At 42.6% G+C, this 20,031-nt stretch overlaps 1 protein-coding gene across 5 annotated transcripts in view; it reads left to right on the top strand.

Moving 5' to 3' along the window:
• FAM124A (family with sequence similarity 124 member A) overlaps positions 1-20,031 on the top strand; it is a 107,738-nt gene that overhangs the window by 38,558 nt on the left and 49,149 nt on the right. For 2 of the 5 annotated variants that reach the window (XM_073795140.1, XM_033843523.2), the window contains one exon: positions 768-868. The exons of the other annotated variants lie outside the window; for them this stretch is intronic. In XM_073795140.1, the coding sequence (XP_073651241.1) occupies positions 768-868 (101 nt within the window). The remainder of the gene's footprint in view (positions 1-767; positions 869-20,031) is intronic. 5 annotated transcript variants of the gene reach the window in all.

The following is a 20,031-nucleotide window of genomic DNA, read 5'->3' as shown; positions in this document are numbered from 1 at the left end:
AGAGGCTTGTCCATCCCTCCCACCAGAACCTGAGCACCTGGAGGGGCAGGAACGTTCCCTGTTTTCCCCACCATTGAGTCCCTAGTGCCTCTAATGGTGTCTGGCACACATTAGACACTCAGTGTTGAACGAATTTGTTAAAAAAAGGAGACAGAAGGGGAGAGAGGTGGGGACGTGGGGCTGTTCCGGGCAGGCCCACGGAGGTGGCTTGAGCAGGGGGAGAGCCCTGGCTGGTGGTTAGAAGCAGAGGAAGAGTGACCAGGGCCCAGAGGAGGGGACCGTGACAGGAGGCGCCCGTGGGAGGACTCCTTGGGCCACAGTGCCTGCTGGCTGATGGCAAGGGGGACTCCGGTGCTAAACGCAGGGCAAGGGGCAAAGAGGATGAGTGGGTGGCCTCCCCCCACCCCTCACGTCAGGCTGGGGGCCCCAGAGAGAACAGTGGCCATGCTGACAGGAGCCCTTCTCCTGCTGAGACCCTCTTCTCCCAGTAAGGGGTGGGTCAGCCAGCATCTCTGGGAGGGCCAAACGACACACGCGACAACGTAACACTGTCCCCACTGCAGGCTGGGCACCTCTGCTTCTAGCTGCCAGAAACGGACACAGACCGTCTCCAGTCGGTCAGCTTCTTGTCTGGGGAGGAGCTTATGCAGGGAAGAGTTTACCCGAGAAATAATAATGGTGTGATAGTGAATATTAATTGCTTGCTTAGGAGCTGCCACACTGGAGGCTAAGTGCACTCTAATACCTCCCTTCCTTAACCCACTCAGCGCGTCTACAAGCCGGGGACCACCCGTACCCCCATCCTGCAGACGCACACCCGGAGATGTAGGTCAGTAGCTGCCATGCCCAGAATTACCAACGGCAAATGGTGAGACTGGGATCAAACCTGGGGACATTTGACTCAGGAACCCATGCTGGCTGTGCTGTTCCCTATTCTTTTTCTTTTTTTTTTTAAATAAATAAATTTATTTATTTATTGGCTGCGTTGGGTCTTCGTTGCTGCACGCGGGCTTTCTCTAGCTGCGGCAAGCGGGGGCTACTCTTCGTTGCGGTGCGTGGGCTTCTCATTGCGGTGGCTTCTCTTGTTGCGGAGCACGGGCTCTAGGCGAGCCAGCTTCAGTAGTTGTGACACGCGGGCTCAGTAGTTGTGGCACACGGGCTCAGCAGTTGTGGCTCGCAGGCTCCAGAGCGCAGGCTCAGCAGTTGTGGCACACAGGTTTAGTTGCTCCGCGGCATGTGGGATCTTCCTGGACCAGGGCTCAAACCTGTGTCCCCTGCATTGGCAGGTGGATTCCTAATCACTGTGCCACCAGGGAAGTCGCACGTGCTCTTCCCTATTCTTTTCCGAGGAACACAGCCGGGACCTGGGTGTTCCCTCTGCTGGCACCTCTCACGCTTCAGCAGACCTGAAAATCACAGATCCCTGGGCTCCGCCTCCAGAAACTCGGATCTAGGAGGTCCAGGGTGGGGCCCGAGATCCTGCATTTCTAACCAGCTCCCAGGTGCTGACGTCTCTCTACATGTGCACCGGGCTCAGGATATTCTAAGCAGGACTACCCAGTTGTCACTTCATGTTTGATAAGCACTGCCTGGGGCACATTCCCTTTTTAAAAATTATTATAACCGTACTTAGTAGCAGGCTCAGGACAGAACGTCAAGAGTACAAGTCACAGTATTGTGATGATCATTCACAGTTTAAACTACATGCACTGAATCATTGCTGCACACCTGAAACAAATAGAATGCTATATGTCAATTACATCTCAATTAAAAGAAAAGAAGAGTACAAGTCACAAGAGGTTCTGTAAGATGAGCTCAGAGCTTCCTGAAACTGCTTGTATCCTGTTCCCAGCCCCAAGTGCAATGCCCAGCAGCTACTCAGTACACGTTGGCTTGTCCCTCCTCCCCCTTGGTCTCTGGTGTTCTCAGGGCAGGTGCAGCGACCCAAGGGGCAGGGCATCCACACGTGCAGGCAGGGAGGGGTTTGAGTGAATGGGAGGCCATTGGGCACGCCAGCATGCTACACCCGCCCTGGGGTTTTTTCAGTCAACCACGTTGCCTGCACTGGGTTATTTTATCTGTGCAGATTGCCCAGGCTGGCTGAAAGTCACCCCTAGAAAATAATTTCCCAGAGCATCGTCTGAGTTTGCTATTCCTGCAGAATGTGTAAGTGACATCATAGCTCTTTCAGGCCTGGAAGGAAGAGTAATTTGCTTTTAGGTTAAAAAAGGAAGTGAACTATGATTATAGACCTTGGCAGGACTTGGGATCAGATCTTTGAGGCAGAGGAAGGAAAATGAGGAATTTTAGTCAGTGTTTTCTGCTCTCAGTCTTAGAGCAGCTTTCCCCTGTGGCTTGCCTGTCTCACTTGTCTCACTTAGCATATTTAGTTTGGTCTGTCCAGGGCTGTGCTTCCAAAGGGGTTTGGTTTGGTGGTGGACCTGGAAGAAAGGGCTGCTGTTTCTGCATGTGGCAAGCGACTACCAGCAGGTAGGGCCAGTCCCCTGCAGGCCGACCGCGTGGTGCCTGTAGGTAAACTGCAACAGAAAGGGATGGTCCAGCGCTTTGGGGAGCTGGTCAAGTTAGCAAACACTTTGAATATCTCCTCTCAGTCACACGTGGTACTGGAGATGGACAGAGATGAACAGTAGAGTCCTGTGCTCCAAGTTCATGACGGATCCCAGACCATTCCATGGAGTGTGCCTTTTTTATTGATGTATGGTTGATATACAGTATTATATAAATTACAGGTGTACAGTATACTGATTCACAGTTTTGAAAGGTTATACTTCATTTATACTTACAAAATATTGGCTGTATTTCCTGTGTTGTACAGTATATCCTTGTAGCCTATTTTATACCTAATAGTTTATACCTCTTAATTCCCTACCCCTATGTTGCCCCTCCCCACTTCCTTCTCCCCACTGGTAACCACCAGTCTATTCTCTATATCTGTGAGTCTGCTTTTTTGTTATATTCACTAGTTTATTTTATTTTTTAGATTCCACATGTAAGTGATAGCATATAGTGCCTTTCTGTTTCTATTTCACTTAGCATAATGCCCTCCAAGTTCATCCATGTTGCTGCAAATGGCAAAATTTCATTCTCTTTTATGGCTGAGTAGTAGTCCATTGTATATATATATACTGCATATTGTTTATCCATTTATCTGTTGATGGACACTTAGGTTGCTTTCATATCTTGGCAATTGTGAATAATTCTGCTATGAACATTGGGGTGCATATCTTTTCAAATTAGTGTTTCTGGGTTTTTTGGATATATACCAGGAGTGGAATTGCTGGGTCATATGGTAGTTCTATTATTAGTTTTTTAGTTTGATGTTTTCATTTTTAAAGTTGTTATTATATTTTTATTAGAAAGTAATCAAACCAAATTACCTAAAATATTTTTGGAAATTAGAGATTTTTTAAAAAAATTACTCTTCTTACCACCATAACAGAGCATCTTTTGTTCCATTGGTCTATGCATGTGTTTTTATGAGAGTACCATACTGTTTTGATTACTATAGCTTTATAATACAGCTTGAAATCAAGAATTGTGATGACTCCAGATTTGTTTTTCTTTCTCAGGATTGCTTTGGGTATTCTGGGTCTTTTGTGGTCCCATATAAATTTTAGAATTTTTTTTTCCATTTCTATAAAAAACTGTTGGAATCTTAATAGGGATTGGATTTAATCTATAGATGTTTTTGGGTAGTATGAACATTTTAACAATATTAGTTCTTCCAATCCCTGAACATGGGATACCTTTCCATTCATCTGTGCCTCCTTCAATTTCTTTCATCAGTGTCTTGCAGTTTCAGTGTACAGAACTTCACCTCTTTGGTTAAATTTATTACTGAGTATTGTATTGTTTTTGATGCTATGAAGTTTTTATGACTTTTTATATATAAAATCATGTCATCTGCAAATAGAGACCATTTTACATCTTCCTTTCCAATGCTGATGGCTTTTATCTTATTCTTGCCTGATTGCTTTGGCTAAGACTCCTGTACTGGGCTGAATTGGAGTGGTGAGAGAGGGAAGCATGGTCCTGTTTCCAATCTTAGAAGAAAAGTTTTCAACCTTTCACCAGTGAGTATGATGTTAGCTGTGGCGTGTTATATAAGGACTATGTTATGTTGAGGTATGTTGAACAGATGTTGAATTTTGTCAAATTCTTTTTCTGAATCTATTGAGATTATCACTTGATATTTCTTTCATTCTATTAATGTGATGTATCATATTGATTAACTTCCATGCATTGAACCATCCTTGCATCCTGGGACAAATCTCACTTAATCATGGTTAATGATCCTTTTAATGTGCTGCTGGATTTTGTTTGCTAGTGTTTTTTCTTTTTTATTGGAGTATAATTGCTTTACAATGTTGTGTTAGTTTCTGCTGTACAGTGAAGTGAGTCAGCTATATGTATACCTATATCCCCCCGCCTTGGACCTCCCTCCCACCCCACCCCCATCCCATCCATCTAGGTTGTCATAGAGCATTGACCTGAGCTTTCTGTGCTGTATAGCATGTTCCCCCTAGCTATCTGTTTTACACATGGTAGTGTATATATGTCAGTCCTGATCTCCTGATTTGTCCCACCCTCCCTTTCCCCCTCTGTGTACACATGTTGGTTCTCTACGTCTGTGTCTCTATTCCTGCCCTGCAAATAGGTTCATCTGTACCATTTCTCTAGATTCCACATATATACATTAATATACGATATTTGTTTTTCTCTTTCTGGCTTACTTCACTCTGTATGAGTGACTCTAGGTCCATCCACATCACTACTGATGACCCAATTTCATTCCTTTTCATGGCTGAGTAATATTCCATTGTGTATATGTACCACATCTTCTTTATCCTTTCATCTGTCATTGGACATTTAGGTTGTTTCCATGTCCTGGCTATTGTAAATAGTATTGCAATGAATATTGGGGTACATGTGTCCTTTTTAATTATGGTTTTCTCAGTAGATATGTCCAGTAGTAGGATTGCTGGGTCATATGGTAGTTCTATTTTTAGTCTTTTAAGGAACCTCCATACTGTTTTCTATAGTGGCTGCACCAATTTACATTCCCACCCCTGGTATAAGAGGGTTCCCCTATCTCCACACCCTCTCTAGCATTTATTATTTGTAGACTTTTTTTTTTTTTTTTAAGCTGTATGTGGGCCTCTCACTGTTGTGGCCTCTCCCGTTGCGGAGCACAGGCTCCAGACATGCAGGCTCAGCGGCCATGGCTCACGGGCCCAGCCGCTCCACGGCATGTGGGATCTTCCCAGACCAGGGCACGAACCTGCGTCCGCTGCATCGGCAGGCGGACTCTCAACCACTGCACCACCAGGGAAGCCCTGTAGACTTTTTGATGATGGTTATTCTGACTGGTATGAGGTGATACTTCAATGTAGTTTGGATTTGCATTTATCTAATAATTAGTGATGTTGAGCATCTTTTCATGTGCCTCTTGGCCATCTGTATGTCTTCTTTGGAGAGATGTCCAGCCCCTCCGCGGCATGTGGGATCTTCCCGGACCGGGGCACGAACCCATGTCCCCTGCATCAGCAGGCGGACTCCCAACCACTGCACCACCAGGGAAGCCCTTCTGCCCATTTTTTAATTGGGTTGTTTGCTTTTTTGATATTGAGCTCCATGAGATGTTTGTATATTTTAGAGATTAATCTTTGTCCGTTGCTTCATTTGCAAATACTTTCTCCCATTCCAAGGGTTGTCTTCGTCTTGTTTATGGTTTCCTTTGCTGTGGGAAAGCTCTTAAGTTTCATTAGGTTGCATTTGTTTATTTTTTGTCTTTAGTTTCATTACTCTAGGAGGTGGGTCAAAAAAGATCTTGCTGTGCTTTATGTCAAAGAATGTTTTTCCTATGTTTTCCTCTAAGAGGTTTATAGTGTCTGGTCTTACATTTAGGTCTTTAATCCATTTTGACTTTGTTTTTGTGTATGGTGTTAGGTAGTGTTCTAATATCATTCTCTTACATGTAGCTGTCCAGTTTACCTAGCACCACTTATTGAAGAGGCTGTCTTTTCTCCATCGTATGTTCTTACCTCTTTTGGCATAAATTAGTTGACCATATGTGCCTGGGTTTATCTCTGGGCTTTCTATCCTCTTCCATTGACCTATATTTCTGTTTTTGTGCAAGTACCATTCTGTTTTGATGACTGTATCTTTGTAGTATAGTCTGAAGTCAGGGAGCCTGATTCCTCCAGCTCCGTTTTTCTTTTTCAAGATTGCTTTTGCTATTCTGTGTCTTTTGTGTTTTCATACAACTTGTAAAATTTTTGTTCTAATTCTGTGAAAAATGCCATTGGTAATTTGATAGGGATTGCATTGAATCTGTAGATTGCTTTGGGTAGTACAGTCATTCTCACAATAGTGATTCTTCCAATCCAAGAACATGGTATATCTCTCCATCTGTTGGTGTCATCTTTGATTTCTTTCATCAGTATCTTATAGTTTTGTGAATACAGGTCTTTTACCTCCTTAGGTAGGTTTATTCCTAGGTATTTTATTCTTTTTGTTGCAGTGGTAAATGGGATTGTTTCCTTAATTTCTCTTTCTGATTCTTTGTTGTTAGTGTATAGGAATGCAAGAGATTTCTGTGTATTAATTTTGTATCCTGTGACCTTACCAAATTCATTGATTAGCTCTAGTAGTTTTCTGATGGCATCTTTAGGATTTTCTATATATAGTATCATGTCATCTGCAAACAGTGACAGTTTTACTTCTTTTCCAATTTGTATTCCTTTTATTTCTTTTTCTTCTCTGACTGCCGTGGCTAGGACTTTCAAAACTATGTTGAATAAGTATGGCGAGAGTGTACATCCTTGTCTTGTTCCATTCTTAGTGGAAATGCTTTCAGTTTTTCACCATTGAGAATGATGTTTGCCATGGGTTTGTCATATATGGCCTTTATTATGTTGAGGTAGGTTCCCTCTATGCCCAATTTCTGGAGAGTTTTTTATCATAAATGGGTGTTGAATTTTGTCAAAAGCTTTTTCTGTATCCATTGAGATGATCATATGGTTTTTATTCCTTTATTTGTTAATATGGAATATCACATTGATTGATTTGCATATATTGAAGAATCCGTGCTTTCCTGGGATAAATCTGACTTGATCGTGGTGTATGATTCTTTCAGTGTGTTTTTGGATTCTGTTTGTTAGTATTTTGCTGAGGTTTTTGCGTCTGTGTTCATCAGTGATATTGTTCTGTGATTTTCTTTTTGATGATATCTTTGTCTGGTTTTGGTGTCAGGGTGATGGTGGCCTTGTAGAACGAATTTGGAAGTGTTCCTCCCTCAGCAATTTTTTGGAATAGTTTGAGAAGGATAGGTGTTAATTCTTCTCTAAATGTTTGGTAGAATTCATCTGTGAAGTGATCTGGTCCTGGACTTTTGTTTGTTGGAAGATTTTTAATCACAGTTTCAATTTCAGTACTTGTGATTGGTCTGTTCATATTTTCTATTTTTTCCTGGTTCATTCTTGGAAGCTTGTACACTTCTAAGGATTTGTCCATTTCTTATAAGTTGTCCATTTTATTGGCATATAGCTGCTTGTAGTAATCTCTTATGATCCTTCATATTTCTGTGGTGTCCATTGTAACTTCTCCTTTTTCATTTCTAATTTTGTTGATTTGAGTCCTCTCCCTTTTTTTCTTGACGAGTCTGCCTAAAGGGTTTTTAATATGGTTTATTGTCTCCAAGAAGCAGCTTTTAGTTTCATTGATCTTTGCTATTGTTTTCTTTATCTCTAGTTCATTGAATTCTGCTCTGATCTTTATGATTTCTTTCCTTCTACTAACTTTGGGTTTTGTTTGTTCTACTTTCTCTAGTTGCTTTAGGTGTGAGGTTAGGTTGAGATTTTTCTTGTTTCTTGAGGTAAGATTGTATTGCTATAAACTTCCCTCTTAGAACTGATTTTGCTGTGTCCCATAGATTTTGGATCATTGTGGGGTTTTTTTGTTTGTTTTTGCAGTTCGCGGGACTCTCAATGCCGCGGCCTCTCCCTTTGCGGAGTACAGGCTTCAGACGCGCAGGCTCAGTGGCCATGGCTCACGGGCCCAGCCGCTCCACGGCATGTGGTATCCTCCTGGACCAGGGCACGAACCTGTGTCCCCTGCATCAGCAGGCAGACTCTCAACCACTGTGCCACCAGGGAAGCCCCAGATCATTGTGTTTTTATTGTCACTTGTCTCTAGGTATTTTCTGATTTCCTCTTTGATTTCTTTAGTGATCCACTGGTTATTTAGTAACATATTGTTTAGCCTCCATGTGTTTGTGTTTTTTGCAGTCTTTTTCCTGTAACTGATTTCTAATCTCATAGCATTGTGGTCGGAAAAGATGCTTGATATGATTTCAATTTTCTTAAATTTACTGAAGCTTGATTTGTGATCCAAGATGTGATCTATCCAGGAGCATGTTCTGTGCGCACTTGAGAAGAAAGTGTATTCTGCCACTTTCGGGTCAGATGTCTTATAAATATCAGTTAAATTTATCTGGTCTGTTGTGTCATTTAAAGCTTGTGTTTCCTTATTTATTTTCTGTTTGGATGATTTGTCCATTGGTGTAACTGGCATGTTAAAGTCCCCTACTGTTATTGTGTTACTGTTGATTTCCCCTTTCATGGTGGTTAGCATTTGCCTTATGTATTGAGGTGCTCTGTGTTGGGTGCATAAATATTTATAATTGTTGCTTCTTGTTCCTGGATTGATCCCTTGATCATTATGTAGTGTCCTTCCTTATTTCTTGTAACAGTCTTTAAAGTCTATTTTGGAGACTTGCTACTCCAGCTTTCTTTTGATTTCCATTTTCATGGAATATCTTTTTCCATCCCTTCACTTTCAGTCTGTATGTGTCCCTAGGTCTGAAGTGGGTTTCTTGTAGACAGCATATATATGGGTCTTGTTTTCGTATCCATTCAGCCAGTCTATATCTTTTGGTTGGAGCATTTAATCCATTTACATTTAAGATAATTATTGATATGTATGTTCCTATTACCATTTTCTTAATTTTTGGGGGGTTTGTTATTGTAGGTCTTTTCCTTTTCTTGTGTTTCCTGCCTAGAGAAGTTCCTTTAGCATTTGTTGTAAAGCTGGTTTGGTGTTGCTGAATTCTCATAGCTTTTGCTTGTCTGTAAAGCTTTTAATTTCTCCATCAAATCTGAATGAGATCCTTGCTGGTAGGAGTAATCTTGGTTGTAGGCTTCTCTTTTTCATCACTTTAAGTATATCCTGCTACTCCCTTCTGGCCTGCAGAATTTCTGCTGAAAAATCAGCTGATGACCTTATGGGGATTCCCTTGTATGTTATTTTTTTGCTTTTCCCTTGCTGTTTTTAATATTTTTTCTTTGAATTTAATTTTTGTTAGTTTGAGTAGTATGTGTCTTGATGTGTTTCTCCTTGGGTTTATCCTGTATGGGACTCTCTGCGCTTCCTCGACTTGGGTGGCTATTTCTTTTCCCGTGTTAGTGAAGTTTTCAACTATAATCTCTTTGAATATTTTCTCAGACCTTTTCTTTTTCTCTTCTTCTTCTGAGACCCCTATAATTCAAATGTTGGTGCATTTCGTGTTGTCCCAAAGGTCTCTGAGATTGTCTTCAATTCTTTTCATTCTTTTTTCTTTATTCTCCTCCTTGGCAGTTATTTCCACCATTCTGTCTTTCAGCTCACTTATTCATTCTTCTGCCTCAGTTATTCTTTTTTTTTTTTTTGCGGTACACGGGCCTCTCACTGTTGTGGCCTCTCCCATTGCGAAACACAGACTCTGGATGCGCAGGCTCAGCAGCCATGGCTCATGGGCCTAGCCGCTCCGCGGCATGTGGGATCTTACCGGACTGCGGCACGAACCCATGTCCCCTGCATCGGCAGGCAGACTCTCAACCACTGCGCCACCAGGGAAGCCCCTGCCTCAGTTATTCTTTTACTGATTCCTTCTAGTGTATTTTTTGTTTAATTTATTGTGTTGCTCATCTCTGTTTGTTCTTTAGTTCTTCTAGATCTTTGTTAAACATTTCTTGTATTTTCTCAATCCGTGCCTCCATTCTATTTCTGAGATTCTGGATCATCTTTACTATCATTACTCTGAATTCTTTTTCAGGTAGGTTGCCTATTTCCTCTTCATTTATTTGATCTTGTAGGTTTTTACCTTGCTCCTTCATCTGTGACATATTATTTTGTGATCTCTTTTTTTTTTTTTGATAGGGGGAATTGTGTTCCTCTCTTACTGGTTGTTTAACCTGAGGCTTCCAGCACTGGAGTTTGTAGGCTGTTGGGTAGAGCCGGCTCTTGGTGCCGAGATGAGGGCCTCCAGGAGACCTCACACTGATGAATATTCCCTGGGGTCTGAGGTTCTCTGTTAGTCCAGTGGTTCAGAGTTGGAGCTCCCACTACAGGAGTTCAGGCGTGCCCCCCAGGTTGTTAACCAAGATCCCACAAGCCATGCAGGGCAGAAAAAAAAAAAAAAAAGCAGAACAATAATATAGAGTAAAAAATAAAATAAGATTAGAAAACTAACAGATATGTTAGAAAATATATATATAGATGAAACAACAACTGGAAGGTAAAACAGAACCACAGTAGCAAAAAAGAGGGGGAAAAAAAAAGAAAGCCAGGAAGGGCCTTGGCTGTGGGGGGTGGGGTTTAGGTGGGGACAGGGCCTATGTTTAGGACTCACGGGGCTGGAAAAACCCCGGGTTGGGGGCGGGGCTTAGGCTCAGCATAGCCAGAGTGGCCCAGGAGTGCCTCTGGCCTCAGAGGGCAGAGGACCAGGTCTGGGACCCCAGCAGGCTCCCTGGGCCCAAGTGGGCAGGGGAAACACTAGGCACATTTCCCCCAATCCTCCAGTCCTGGAGGGTCCCTCACCATTGGCCTCTCCTCTTCTTCCCCCCCACTGCTATGCCCCTAGGACCCATGTGGTCGGAGGGGGCCCCAGAAGGCAAGGGACCAGGCCCGGAAGCCCAGCAGGCTTCCCGGGGCCTGAGTGGGTGGGGGAAATGCCCTCCACACGTCCCCTCATCCTCCGGTCCTGGAGGGTCTCCCTCACATCCGCCTCTCCTCCTCTTTTCCCCTCCTCCCTCCTTCCTACGCCCCTAGGACCCATGTGGCAGAGGGGGCCTCAGAGGGCAGAGGACCAGGTCCAGGAACCCAGTAGGCTTCCTGGGGCCCAACTGGGCAGGGGAAACACTAACCATGCTCCTCCCTGATCCTCTGAGCCCCCAAGGGTCCCTCAAGGCATGGGAACCCCTCCCCTATCCCAGCCACCCCTCAGGGGCACCAGTCCCGTCTGGCCTCCACTTCTCCTATCCCCCTCTCCCCCGCCATGTCCTACTTGGTCACTCAGGGGTTCCTCCCGTCTCTTTGGGCATCGAGGTACCCCACCAGCATCTGGTAAGTGCCCTAGCTGCGGGGAGACAGGAACTCCGTGTCCTCTCACTCCGCCATCTTTGCTAGTGTTTAGTGAGAATTTTTACATCAGTATTCATTAGGGATGTGGCTTGCAGTTTTCCTTTCTTGTAGTGTCTGTTTCTAGTTTTGGTGTCAGGGTAATGCTGGCCATATAAAATAAGTTTGGGAGTGTCCCCTTTTTTTCACTTTTTTGGAAGAGGTTGAGGATTCACATTCATTCTTTAAATGTTTGTTAAAATTCATTAATGAAACCATCTGGTTCGGGGGTTTTCTTTGTTGGAAGATTTTTGATTACCAAGTCAATCTCCCTACCTAATTGGTCTGTTCACATTTTCTACTTCTTTATGATTCATTCTTGGTAGGTTGTATTTTCCTAAGAATTTTTCCATTTCTTTTAGATTGTACAGTTTGTTGGCACATAATTTTTCATAGCAGCTTCTTACAATCCCTTGTATATCTATGATATCAGTTATACTGTCTCCTCTTTCATTTATAACTTTTAATTTGGGTTCTCTATTTCTTTCTTTGGTTTGTGTAGATAAAGTTTTGTCAATTTTTGTTTATATTTTCAAAGAACCAACACTTAGTTTTGTTACTCTTTTCTCTTGTTTTCCTGTTCTTTATTTCATTTATTTCTGTTCTAATCTTTATTATTACCTTCCTTTGGCTAAACTACGGTTAGTCTTATCTTTTCTAGTTCTTTGAGGCATAGACTTAGGTTGTTTATTTGATATATTTCTTGTTGCTGTATAGGTGTTTATTATTGTTAGGAACTTTCCTCTTATAACTACTTTTGCTGCATCCCATAAGTTTTAGTATGTTGTTTTCATTCGTCTAAAGGTACTTTTCAATTTTCCCTTTGATTTATTATTTGATCCATTGGTCTTTCAGAAGAGTGTTGTTTAATTTCCATGTATTTGAGGGTTTTCCAGTTTTCCTCCTGTTACTGACTTCTAGTTTCATGCCACTGTGGTCAGAGAAGATACTTACTATGACTTTGATCTTCTTGAATTTGCTAAGACTTATTTTATGGCCTAACATATGATCTATCCTAGATAACGTTCCATGTGTGTTTAAGAAGAATGTGTGTTCTGCCGCTGTCAGAATGTTGTGTATGCATCTGTTAGATCTATTTAATCTATGGTGTTGTTCAAATTTGCTGTTTCCTTATTGATTCTCTGTCTGGATGATCTAACCATTGTTGAGAATGTTTTACTAAAAACCCCAACAATTATTTATATTGTTCATTTCCTCTTTTGCTATGTTAGTTTTTGCTTTATATATTTATGTGCTCCAGTGTTGGGTGCATAAATTTTAATATGGTTGTATCTTCTTGAAGGATTGACCCCTTTGTTATTATATAATGACCTGCTTTGTATATTCTTACTACTTTTAAAGTTTATTTTGTCTAACATAAGTATAGCTATCCCTGCTTTTTTTGGTTACCATCTGCTTGAAGTATCTTTCTCCATCCTTTTTCTCTCAGTCTGTGTGCATCTTTAAGGCTAAAGTCAGTCTCTTGTAGGCAGTATATCATTGAATCTTGTTTTTTTTTAATCCATTCAACCATTCTTTTTCTTTTGATTGGAAAATGCAATCCATTTATGTTTAAAGTAATTATTGATACTTAAGGACTTAATAGTGCCATTTTGTTAATTGTTTTCTGGCTATTTTGTAGAGCCATTGTTCCTCACTTCTTATTCTGCAGTCTTTTTTGTGTTTTGCTGTCTTTTGGTATCAATATGTCTTGACTTCTTTATGATGTTCTTTTGTGTAATTACTACAGGTTCTTCCCTTGCAGTTACCATGAAGCTTACATAAAATATCTTAGAATTATAACACCACATTTTAAACTGATAACAATTTAACTTTAAGAGCATTCCTAAAACTTTACACTTTCATTTCTCCTCCCCTCACATTTTAGGTTTTTGATGTTACACATTTCATATTTTTTATATTGTATATCCCATAACAGATCACTGTAGTCATAGTTTTTACTACACTTGTTTTTTAACTTTTAAATTAGAGGTGTAAGTGAATTACACATCACCATTACCATATTACTGAGTTTAACTTTGACTATATATTCACCATTACCAGTGAATTTCACACTACCTTCTTATGTTTTTATAATGTTAAATAGCACCCTTTTACTTCCACTCAAATAACTCCCTCTAGCATTTCTTGTAAGGCAGGGTTAGTAGTTGATCTTCCTTATACAAACTTTTGTTTGTTTGGCAAAGTCTTTATCTCTACTTCATTTCTGAAGGAAAGCTGTGCTGGGTATAAAATTATTGGTTGACAGTTTTTTCTTTCAGTATTTTGTATATATCCTCCCATTTTCTCCTGGTCTGAAAAAATTTCTGTTGAGAAACCCACTAGTAGTCTGTGGGGGTTACTTTGTATGTAACTTGTCTCTTCTCTATTGTTGCTTTCAGAATTCTTTGTCTTGACTTTTGACATTTTAATGATGATGTGTCTCAGTGTAGTCTATTCAGGTTCAACCTATCTGGGGTCCTTTAGGCTTCATGGATCTGCATGTCCATTTCTCTCCACAGGTTTGGGAAGTTTTCAGCCATTATATTTTAAATATACTTTTTGTCCCTCTCTTACTGTCCTTCAGGAATTCTCATAATGTAGATACTGTTTCCTTTTATTGTGTTCCATTAGTCCTATAGGCTTTCTTCACTATTTTTCATTCTTTTTGTTTTTGTTCCTTTGACTGGATAATTTCAAATATCCTGTCTGCTAGTTCATTGATATTTTTTCTTCTGCATCGTCGAGACCATTTTTGAAGCTCTCTATTGAATTCTTCAGTCATTGTATTTTTCACCTCTAGGATTTCTGTTTGTTTGTTTGATGCCTTCTGTTTCTTTGTTGAACTTCTTGTTTTGTTCATGCATTGTTTTCCTAATTTCGTATAGTTGTCTGTGTGTTCCTGTAGGTCATTAAACTTCTTTAAGAGGGTTATTCTGAATTTTTTTCCAGCTCTTCATAGATCTCCACTTATAGGGGTTAGTTTTTAGCGCTTCATTAGTTTCCCATGGTGATGTCCTATTTATCTGATTGTTTTGGACCCTTGATTCGTTACATTGATATCTATGTATCTGAGTGCTTTCTTTTCCAGAACTTTGCAGGGGCAGTTCTTTACTAGTTTGCTCAGCTTAGTGTTCTGGACATGTCAGCTGGTACCATACCTGGGCAGGAAGGGCTTACTGTCAGCGTCTGTTTTTGGATGAGGCCTCTGCCTGGGCTCTGAGGTCATGGGGAGGGGAGTGTACCACTGGCTGTGAATACTGGATGGGACTCTTGGCTTGGTTCCCTGCCCAAAAAGACTGTAGGATGGGCTCCATGTTTGTCTGGACTCTCTAGTCAGGCTTCCTAGATGGTCGGGACTGGGTATTATACTCTGCAGTTGGCTGGGCTATGAATTAGTTTCCCTGCCTGGGGATGCAGCAGAACAAGGCCCAAGGCACTGTTTTGGGGACCCAAATCAGGCTGGACTGTGCACTGAATATCCTGGTCAGACGGGGCCTTAGTTTTGCTTGCAGACAGGGAAAGCCCTGTGCTGTGCTCTCTGTTCATGTGCCACTGTGAACAGGGCTGTGGGGTGGGCTATGTAGCTTCTCCTGTGTTCTGGTTAGGTCCCCTGGTCAGGTGGGCTGAAGGCCATATTCAGCAGTGGATGGAGCTATGAGTTAGTTTCCCTTCCCAGGCAGGGCCCCATATAGTCCCCAAGGCCGGCAAGGCTCTTGTTTGCAGATCAAATTAGGCAGAACTATATTCTAACTTCCCTGGCCTGATGGGCCAGCATCCTAGCTCTGCTGATGGGCTGGGCCATTGGCCAGGTTCTCCACTCAGTGCTGCTGTAATTGCAGTTGCAAGATGGGCTACACAGATTGCCGGGAGCTCTGGTTAGGTTCCCATCTTGTTTCAGGCTAGAGGCTGTATTCAGCTTTGGGTATGGCAATAAATGACCTTCCCTGCATGGTTGGGACTGCAGAACAGTCTCCAGGGACAGCAAGGCTCTTCGGGAATCAAATCAGACAGACTAACACACTAAGCTCCCTGGACAGATGGGGCTACCTTCAGAGGCAGAGTTGCTGGTCAGGTTCTCTGCTCAATTGCTGCTGGGACCAGGGCTGCCGGGTGAGCTGCTGAGATTCCCAGAAACTCTGTGTAGGTTTCCTAATGAGCAGAGTTGGAGGCTGCACTCAGCACTGGGCAGAGCTGCAGGTTAGCTTCTCTGCTAAGGCGGTGGGGGTGGGGAGTGGGGATGCAGAGCACACCTCAAAGCTGGGAAGACTCTTCTTTGGGAAGCTAATCAGGCAGACCTGTGCACCAAACTCTCTGCTCAGACGGGGTCACTGGCTTGTCTCTGCAGACTGGGGGAGCTGCTGGCCAGGCTCTCTGCTCAAGTGCTGCTGGTCCTTGCCATCTCCCAGGTGGTCAGGCAGGGCCCAAAGCTACCTCAGCAGTGGGCACAGGTATGAATTAGCTCCCCTTCTCGGACAGAGCAGGAGAGTTCACGGCAAGCAGCTTTGCAGGTGTTCTGGAAGGCTTTCTGGTTGGGCAGAGCCAGGAGCTACACTCAAGTAGTCTGGCTGTGAATTAACCCCCTGCCTGGGCGGAGAAGAGGACTGGCTCCCAGCCTGGCAAGGCTCTTTGTTTGTGGCCTTGACTCAAGCCGGCCCACACCCCAAGCTCCCTGGCCGAACAGTGCTGCTGGCTTTGCTCTGGGGATGATCAGCTCTGCCCGCCGGACTCTTCGCTCGAGCGATGCTGGGCCTCACGGCTTTGAAGTGTTCCCACCTGGTTCTCTGGTCGGCAGGGCCAGGAGCTACCCTCAGCAGTGGGCGGGCTCTGACTCAGCTGCCCTGCCTGGGCGAGGGGACAGACCCGCTACAGAGCTATGAAGGCCCTTCATGTGAGGTCCCACATGAGGCAGACCTGCGCCCTGCTGAGTTCCCTGCTCAGACCGCGCCACCATCTTGGCTCTGCACATGGGCAGAGCCACTGGTGGGACCACTACTTGGGTGCTGCAGGTAGGAACTGAGGCTGCCAAGGTCCCAGCGCTGGTTGTTTCAAGCCCCTCCCACCTTTTCCATCATAGATCCCCAGGGTCAAACCCCACAGGTTCCGCTGCCATTCTCATGAGGCAGGACCAGAGTGCAGCCTCCCATGAAGTGACCCGCAGTGCTGGGGGAGCTGGATGTCCCTGCTGGGCTCTCTTTTCCCACTGGAGGAACCAGGGACCCAGGGGCGACCTCTCCGTGCGGTGCTGTGCTGGCCTGGAGGCGGGGCAAGGCTGGCGGTGCGTAGCTGCTCTTCTTACCCTTCCAGCGCAGTCTGTCTTGGTCTCTATGTGGAGGGGATGCTCTAGCCTCACCCCATGTTCTAGAATTTCCTCGGTGGCATTTTGCCCATGAATGGTTTGTCGACAAAAAAATTAATCCATTGATCTAAGAAAGAGATGGCAAATTTTATTCTAGCCAAGGTGAGGATTATAACCTGGGAACAGCCTCTCAGAAAAGCTCTGAGGACCGTTCCGCCGGTTAGAGGTCAAACACAGTTATATACGTTTTTGAAACAGGGCTGCACATTAAAGGATGTGTTCTTGACAGTTTACACAATCCAGACCTGAGCGAGGAGCGGGTTGTGGTTCATCGTGGCCCCTTACAAGATTAAGCAGGAATGTTATCTTTTAAGGAGTTGTCTTGTTGGTGCTGAGAGAATGTTGCTCGTTACGACCGAGCAGGTATTTCTGCCGATGGGGAGTTTGGTCGATGCATAATGTGTACACACGGTGCACAGTAGAGGGTAGAGAGGAGGCCAAAGGGCAGAAAAAACTTTTTTTCAGTTTAACTTTTTCTTGTCTTGCCATAAAATATGAATTATATTTCACAGGTTGTTAATTGTTCTTCTTGGGAGGGGAGCAAAGTCAGCAACAACCTATGTTGCCATCTCGGTGATGTCGCTCCTAGGAAAGGATCTAGAATAGTAATTCCGGCACACGGTGAGGTCTGTTAAAGTGCCTGCTGCTGCTGTAACATCAACATTATCACCACCACCACCATCATCATCAGAGCTAGGAAGCACTTGCCCCAGGCCACAGGGCTGACAAGCGGCCTAATAAGGATTCAGATGCACAGAGGAGGCTCTGCCATTAGCTGAATTTGGTGGCCGCCCAGGGCCTCCCAGCTTCGGGGGCCTCTCTCCAGACCACAACAAAGCACCTTCCTGCCTGAGACAAGAATGCAAGATGCTTGCTTGGTACATGTGAACATCTCAGCCACATACATGGGGTTTACGTAAATTATTCTTAGAGATGAAGGCTGAAATACTTAGAAGTAAAGTGTTACGAAAGCCACAAGTTGCTCTCAAGTGGTTCAACAAAAAGCTATATATAGATTCTACTACGTATACATATTCTCATACATATATGTACACATATAGATAAACCAAATGATAAAATGCACATATAAAACATATCTGTACATTGCAGATAAAGGGAATAAGACAAAATAATATTTGTATCTAGGGTGTTCCTTCTAGTCTTTCAATTTTTTTTAATATTTGAAAAGCTTCATAATAAACATTGGAGAAAAGTACACATATTTTTTAACCATTTTAAGGGATAGTTTGGGGGCCTTTCATCTGTACAGCCCACTGCATGGACATTGTCAGGTTTTTATTTAGAATGTATAAAAGCTATAGTATGGTAGACAAAATATCAGATAAATTCGGTGCTTCTCTACTCCTGAATTGGATAGCTGAAGCTGCATTTCAGTCTGCATCAGTGACCAGGAATCTTCCCATGTGACCCCAAAGCCCATTGAATTAGCAGGGCTCAGTAATGCTGTGAGGATACATGTGCAGTTTGTTTACGGCAGAACTTGGTAACTAAACTTTGTGATGCGGCCGATTATGAGTGATGTGGATTAATGATTCGCAATACTGTAAGTTTACAGCCATTGTAAAAATGTGTGCAAGTAGGAATGGAAGTAGCAAGGTCAGAAGCTTGAGTTTTATCACAGTAAAAGAACTGATTCATATTCTTTTGACTGAGGCCAGTGAATCTGCCTAAGATGTTTTATTCAGGTTTGTACTTCAGGAGCTTTGATGTTGGTTTATTTCCTTGGTTTTTTTAATTGAGGTATAACTGCCAAAAAATATTAGTTTCAGGTGTACAACATAATGATTCTATATTTGTATATTGCAAAATGATCACCTCAGTAAGTCTAGTTAATATCCATCACCATACATACTTATAATTTTTTTTCTTGTGATGAGAACTTTTAAGATCTACTCTTTTAGCAACTTTCATATATGCAGTAGAGTATTATTTAACTATAATTACCATGCTGTACATTACAGCCTCATGACTTATTTATTTTATAACTGGAAGTTTGTACCTTTTGACTAACTTAACCCATTTTGTCCATCCCCAACCCCCTGCCTCTGGCAACCACCAATCTGTTCCCTGTATCTATGAGTACGGCGTTTTTATTTTTTTAGATTCCACATGTAAGTGAGATCATACAGTATTTGTCTTTGTCTGACTTATTTCGCTCAGAATAATGCCCTCAGGGTCCATCCATGTTGTCACAGATGGCAAGATTTCATTCTTTTTTATGGCTGAATAATATTCAACTGTGTGTATGTATATGTACGTGTGTGTATGTATATATACACATACATATATGCCACATCTTATTTTTAATTGAAATAGAGTTGATTTACAATGCTGTGCCAATCTGTGCTGTACAGCAAAGTGACTCAGTTACACACGTGTAGACATTCTTTTTTTAATATTCTTTTCCATTATGGTTTATCCCAGGAGATTGGAGATAGTTGCCTGTACTATACAGTAGGACCTTGTTGTTTATCCATTCTAAATGTAATGGTTTGCATCTACCAACCCCAAACTCTCGGTCCATCCCTCTCCCTCCCCTCCTCCCCCTTGGCAACCACAAGTCTGATCTCTATGTCTGTGAATCTATCTCTGTTCTGTAGATAGGTTCATTTGTGCCATATTTTAGATTCCACATATAAGTGATATCATCTGATATTTGTCTTTCTCTTTCTGACTTAGTGTGATAATCTCTAGTTGCATCCATGTTGCTGCAAATGGCATTATTTCATTCTTTTTTACAGCTGAGTAGTATTCCATTGTATGTACATACCACATCTTCTTTATCCATTCGTCTGTCGATGGACATTTAGGTTCTTTCCATGTTTTGGCTATTGTGAATAGTGCTGCTATGAACATAAGGTGCATGTATCTTTTTGAATTATAGTTTTGTCAGGGTATATGCCCAGGAGTGGGATTGCTGGATCATATAGTAATTCTATTTTTAGTTTTCTGGGGAACCTCCATACTGTTTTCCATAGTAGCTGCACCAATTTACATTCCCACCAACAGTACACAAGTGTTTTGTTTTCTCCACATCCTCACCAATACTTGTTAGTTCTTATCTGGTAGATAAGAGCCATTCTGACAGGTGTGAGGTGATATCTCGTTGTGCTTTTGATTTGCATTTCCCTGATTAGTGATATTGTGCACCTTTTCATGCACCTGTCGGTCATATGAATGTCATTTTTGGAAAA

This window comes from Tursiops truncatus, chromosome 18 (genome assembly GCF_011762595.2).
Source record: "Tursiops truncatus isolate mTurTru1 chromosome 18, mTurTru1.mat.Y, whole genome shotgun sequence".
Taxonomy (NCBI): domain Eukaryota; kingdom Metazoa; phylum Chordata; class Mammalia; order Artiodactyla; family Delphinidae; genus Tursiops; species Tursiops truncatus.
Note: the sequence above shows the minus strand (reverse complement) of the source record. Positions and strands in the feature narration are given on the sequence as shown.